This window comes from Rutidosis leptorrhynchoides, chromosome 5 (assembly GCF_046630445.1).
Source record: "Rutidosis leptorrhynchoides isolate AG116_Rl617_1_P2 chromosome 5, CSIRO_AGI_Rlap_v1, whole genome shotgun sequence".
Lineage (NCBI taxonomy): Eukaryota > Viridiplantae > Streptophyta > Magnoliopsida > Asterales > Asteraceae > Rutidosis > Rutidosis leptorrhynchoides.
The window spans coordinates 366,249,623-366,256,375 of record NC_092337.1 but is presented as its reverse complement, the minus strand read 5'-3'; the positions used below and the strand labels follow the sequence as shown (position 1 = coordinate 366,256,375).

Below are 6,753 nucleotides of genomic sequence, written 5' to 3'. Positions count from 1 at the left end.
TGGAACCGATATATAATTTTTTTAATTTTTTTTATCGATATTCATTGTGTTTTACTGGGCGTTACAGATCTATATTCTGTTTCTACGTGAGTTGGAAAGAAACCAAGAGAAGCTATCACTTACGGAATTATTCCATCCAGAAATCCAATTTACAAGGTTACTTTGTGTCTCTGTTTAACTTATTTCGTTTAATGTCAAATAGATTACACATGTATATGTATATTTATTTGTATTATGTATAGAATAATGATTAATGAATATGTTCATGTAGATTTTTGTATGTATGAATATATGAATGAATGTTTAATCAATATTATGTGATATTACATATATACATCAATTAATATTTGTGAATGTTGTTTAATGAATATCTGATCAACTAGTCTAGTGTTCAATGAATATTTTGTTAAAAATTTGTGACTATTTTTTTAATTCAGGTGTAGCATGGCAACGAGTTGGATGAGTTGCTCAAGAGCTTCGAAAACATACCAAGAAGGTCTTGTTAATTATCTTGATCACATGTTTTCTACTAAAGGTAAAAATGGTGAGATACTATGTCCGTGTGTAAAATGTGGTAATCAGATGTGGGTGGGTCGTGCAGCTGCTAAAAATCATTTGATTCTTGACGGTTTTTATAAAGGTTATAAGTTTGAACCTTATGTGTCTAAAAGAAAATATGATCCTATGTTGGATACCGAAGGAACTGAATTTGAAGATAACATGCAAGGAATGCTAAATGACTACTTCCATGAATTTGATGATAACAGCCAAGAAACTGAATTTGATGATAACAGCCACGAAAAGGAAACTGATAATATACCACACATACATGAGAAAAGGTTTTATAATAGATTGAAAGATGTTGTGAAAGAACTATACCCTGGGTGTAAAAAGTTCTCAGCTCTTTCCTTTATTGTTAGGCTATATCATATCAAGTGTATTGGTAAATATAGTGACAAGGCTTTTGACATGATGCTTGATCTTTTAAGAGTGGCCTTCCCGGATGCATCCATACCAAAGTCAACATATGAACTAAAGAAGATAATAAGTGACTTTGGACTTGGTTATCAATAAATTGATGCTTATCCTAACTATTGTATGTTGTACTGGAAAGATAAAAATGACAAAACAGAATGTGATGTATGTAAAATGTCATGGTATAAAAAAAATGAAAGTGATTCAGATGATGAGTCAACCACGAATGATATAGAAAAGAAGAAAGGAGCAAAGATTTTGCGTTATTTTCTGCTCATACTATGGTTGCAAAGGTTGTATATGACACCTGAATCTACTGCGGTCATGAGATGGCATGCAGATAGTTACACTAAAGATGGTTTTATGAGACATCCGGCAGATTCACCAACTTGGAAAACAATCGATCATACCTATCCTAATTTTGCTAGGGAACTTCGGAATGTCAGGCTTGGGTTAGCGAGTGATGGGTTTAACCCTTTTGGAAACATGAATGTTTCACATAGTATATGGCCTGTTGTTTTGATGCCATATAATAATCTGCCTCCATGGATGTGCATGAAAAAACCTTATTTATTTTTAACTTTACTTATACCTGGCCCATTGGCTCCAGGTAATAATATAGATGTCTATCTACAACCTTTAATTGAGGAGTTAAAGGAGTTGTGGGAAACTGGAGTAGAGACTTATGACGCATCAACAAAGAACACCTTTAATATGCGGGCTCGTTTGTTATGGACAATAAATGACTTTCCTGCATATGCGAATTTATCGGGTTGGAGTACCAAAGGTAAATATGCATGTCCCGTATGTCATAAGCATACCAAATCAACACGATTAAAGCACTACTCGAAACATATATACATGGCACATCGTCGATGGTTGGAAATTTTGCATTCTTTTCGTAAAAAAAAATCTTTTGATGACATGGAAGAATTTGAAATTAAACCCCGAGGCTTAATAGGGGAACAAGTTCTAGGTCAGCTCCAGGGTATTCGAGAATTCAAGTTTGGAAAACTTGTGAAGACTAACCCAACCCTACCATATAACTGGAAGAAAAGAAGTATTTTTTTTGATTTACCATATTGGAAAGATAACTTAATACGTCACAATTTAGATGTCATGCATACAGAAAAAACGTTTATGACAGTGTCCTTGGAACGCTACTGAATCTTGATGGAAAAACTAAAGATCATTTAAAATCACGTCGTGATTTAGAAGAAATGAAAATCAGATCTGAGCTTCACCCTACACCCCTTCCAAATGGAAAAGTGTATCTGCCGCCTGCATGTTTCACAATGGATAAAAAAAAGAAAGAACTATTTTGTGAGGTTCTTATGGGGGTGAAAGTACTAGATGGATATTCAGCTAATATCTCAAGGTGCGTTCAACAAAAACCCCCGAAACTGTCGGGACTTAAAAGCCACGATAATCATATTTTGATGCAGTATCTGCTTCCAGTTGCTGTACAAAATGTATTACCTAAGAAAGTGCGTTCTGTTGTGATGAACCTATGTCGATACTACAGACAACTATGCTCAAAGGTTCTAAATCCTTATGATTTAGTTCAAATGGAAAATGACATTGGAAAAATACTTTCCGAGCTAGAAATGATTTTTCCTCCATCATTCTTTGACATCATGATTCATCTTTCAGTTCATCTTGCTACTGAAGCCAAACATGGGGGACCAGTCCATTACCGATGGATGTATCCAATAGAAAGGTGTGCATTTATAAATTGGTGATTACTATATTGATGTAATATTTTTTTTAAATATTTTTATTGCTAACATGATCATACATACTTGCTAATCACCCAGGTATTTAGGTACCTTAAAATCATACGTGCGAAACAAGGCTAAACCCGAAGGATCAATTGCCAAAGGATATTTAGCTGAGGAGTGTTTGGCATTTTGTTCACTGTACTTATCCAGTGATGTCGAGACGATACATATTAAGAAAAGTAGAAACTACGATGACGGTGGTAAGGAGGATGTCTTACCTATATTTTCAATGCCTGGTAGACCCATTGGTGCTGCAGTGGCAAACACGGCTAGACCTTGAGACCTTGGATAAAGCACATTCCTATGTGTTGTTCAATTGTAGCGAATTAGATTCTTTTAGAACGTGAGTAACGTTATTAAATATTGTTTAATTCGCATTTATATTATTTTCTCAATTGACCTTACACGCTGTCATCATCATATTTATACAATGCAGAGAACATCTGCAAATTTTACGTGATCAGAATATAAAAATTGCGTAAGCAGCAGCTGGAGCGCTTGCACAGTCAGACTTTTCGCTCGCCAAACGTGTAAGGACTAATCTTTTCAAACCCTCTAACAATTGGTAAGTAGAAGATCTTTTAAAATATGTTGCGCAATTTCAGGTTACACATCTGGATAAGATAGGGGATAATATCATTACAGATGACCTAAGGCACTTGGCAAATGGCCCATGTGAATTTGTCAAAACATATAAAGGATTTATCGTAAATGGTTACCGTTTTCACATAAAAGATGTTGAGAGGAAAAGAAAAACCCAGAATAGTGGTGTTATTCTTGAGGCCCTGACAAAAAGCTTCTCGAGCACTAGAGATAACAATCCTGTCACTGGAGATGTAACATACTACGGGGTTATAAAAGAGATAATTGAGCTGCAGTATTCTGTTGAGAATAAAATAGTTTTGTTCCACTGTGATTGGATTTCTAATGGTTCAAGGAAAAAAGTTGATGAGAATGGATTTACTCTACTCAATTTTGTAGGTGTGAAGCCTGATAAAGAGCCCAATATATTAGCAAGTCAAGCACAACAGGTGTTTTATGTCAAAGATCGTGTTCACAAGGGATGGAAGATCGTTATCAAGACAATGCCTAGGGATTCATATGACATGGATGAGAAAACAAATGTTGACATCGAAATGCTTTTACAAAGTGCAACGTCTACGGGTCCTGATAAAGATGTGGATGTGGATATTGAAATGGTTAGAAGGGATTTAGAGGGGACTGTTGTTGAAAAATACTACCTTACAAATTGAAACACTTGATGAAGATGTTGCTGATGAGGCTTCATGAAATGGACTGTCGTCTATATTGTTTTTCACTTTGTGTCAGTTGGTTAAAACAGATTTTGTGTTGTAATTTTCTATATGGTAGAATATTACATGTATTTACTCATACATGCTATTTTAATTGATGCGTATTGGGCATGATTGTCCAGAATAAATACTTCTCTATTAGTTGTTATTTTGACAGACTTTGTTAAAACAGATTTTGTGTTGTAATTTTGTACAGGCAAGATATTCGTTATCATCATATAGTAATGGCCATGATTGTACAGAATAAATACTGCAGGTGCAACTTAAGTGATTTGTACTTAATTGGCAGTCAAATGAGAAGTATTGCAACTATATGATTTAAACAACAACAAACGATTCATTTATACCATTCAAACAAAAAACAAGTTTTACATCAATACCCTATAGGGTGATGTACATCAAGGACAACAAAAAACTTTTCTAACGCACGAGAGAACCTAATCAAACATTTCTCACCAATAAGATACCGATTCAACCCTATAAAAGTCACCCAGCCTAAATACACTACCAGCTTCCTATTTTTTACACCTCTTGCTTGTTTCACACCAAATTTATGGGTTCTCCCATCCAGATCGAAGCAATCATACTTACAATCGGGTCTCAGCTCTTCTAGTTGATTCAACTCCTCAGGCAGCTCCTAAATAACAATTGAAATATATCAGTCAAAAATTTGTTAATGATTTCTTAATAATAAATATAATTAAATGGTAATCAATATTATAACTTAAAACTTAAATAGGTCACCCAAAAAGTTCCTCGTGGTATAGTCACGACGACATATGCTATATCATTAGTGCTCAAATGGTTGTGGCTTTCCAACACATTTAGCTGGTGGTTGGCAATTTCACGTTTCGCCCTGTCAGTAAGACAATTGCCTGCACTTGCATATAGTAATACTATTTATTATTATGTGTTATTTAAAGTAAACTTCATAATAATCTTTAAAGCATTACAAAATATGTAAAGTTAAGCAGACTTGAATACTCAAATGATAACAACATAAACAAACCAAACAATTGTAAAATTACACACAATTCATACAATCGAAAATCCAAAATACTTTAGCATTGTGTGTATCTGTGACAATCCAATTTTGCTTAATATTCAAACAAATAACAACAAATTCATGTATGTATCTGTGAAGCAAACCACAGCTATTGATTACACATAACTTTTTTGAGATTAAACCGATTTATGTGTAAATAAAGCACCTAACTCAATATAAAGTGAAGATCCATAGTTTGATTTTAATTTTTTTATTATAATATGTGATGATAACCCTTAAATAAAATTAATCAACGATTACAAAGCATCACAAGCCTATACTATCAATAACAATAATACGAAACTAGACTAACCCTTGCTCGATCAACCTTACATATACACTACATAATTAAAAATGAAGATAAACAACAAAAATCCTTGTTTAGAATATGTTGATTTTCGTTAAATGTAAACTAAATTAAAGTTTATTCTTGAAAAAACACTAACCTTAATTCGCCATTGACGATGGTGTAGTTAAGAAGAATTAGAAAGCAAATGTGTCCTGGCAAGTGACTAAGTTTTTGCAAATGGAGAGTAGATGAAGAGTTGAGAAGATTGTGTGTTTATATTTTTATATTTATCAAGTAAGTATATAGCGCAATCATTTTTAAGCCGCCATTTTTTAGTTTTGTTTGGCTCCATAATCTCTTGGAAACACCATCGATCATTACTCATTAAAATAATTAAAAGGAAAAAGATACGGATTAGTATGATATTACATGTGAGTATGGTTTACACCTTTTTTTTGTATACTACTTATATTAGCTAACAAACATTTATTTTTGTTACGGGATAATTTTACATAAAATAATTAAAACAAACAATTAATAATTAACAATAAAAGATGTATTTACACGGAGTATAATATCCAAAATTAAAAAATGACTCCTACAATCCCGCCAGTTCAACTCCAAGAATCACGGTTACAATTTCCTCAATATCCTTCCAAATTATCTCCATCAAATCAAACCTAAACCTCCTCTAAGTACGACCGTCTTCACGAAACCGAAAGGTATGTAAGCTTTCAAATCCATCTTTGTACATCTTTTTTCAGGTATGATTATTTAACAATGAGTTTGTGATTACATTTGGTTTTTAAATATGAAGGCTAACTTGATTAGGTATAATCAGTCATCTGATTAGGTACATTAGGTTTCATTCTTTAAACATTGCATGCATCATTTTAATGGCTGAGTACAATTTCTTATGGGTTATTCGAACTATCCTTAGCCAATTTTCTGTTTCAGTGTGTTGATGAGATCTGATGACTTAGGATTTTACAATTGGTGTAAAATCCATAAACCATTGGATGTACTTAATTTATTTCTGTTTATGAGGTCATACTAAGAATGGGTTTATTCATTATCTGTTTTGGATACATCTCTAAAATTAATGTATTATCATTGACGTAGCCTTAAAAATTATCCTTTGTATAGTTTCTGCTACTTTATGTATATTCATTCTTTTCCTTTAACTCCAGTACTTTATGTATAATATTAAGATTGACATGAATAAATAACACTACCCATGGTATGTCAATTATCTGTTGTTTGTGTATTTTTGTTAACATGTTCGGTTTTTTTACACAGGATTTACTAATAATAATACATTTTAATTAGCTTTAAAGTTTTAAATAACTT

The 6,753-nt window shown here is 32.9% G+C and overlaps 1 protein-coding gene across 1 annotated transcript; it reads left to right on the top strand.

Moving 5' to 3' along the window:
* The first annotated feature begins 1,149 nt into the window (after positions 1-1,149).
* On the top strand, positions 1,150-4,009 carry LOC139849717 (uncharacterized). The gene is made up of 5 exons (XM_071839347.1): positions 1,150-1,762; positions 1,907-1,979; positions 2,090-2,695; positions 2,793-3,015; positions 3,362-4,009. Exons 1-5 carry the CDS (start codon positions 1,150-1,152, stop codon positions 4,007-4,009), a joined length of 2,163 nt encoding a protein of 720 aa, XP_071695448.1.
* The last annotated feature ends 2,744 nt before the right edge of the window (positions 4,010-6,753 follow it).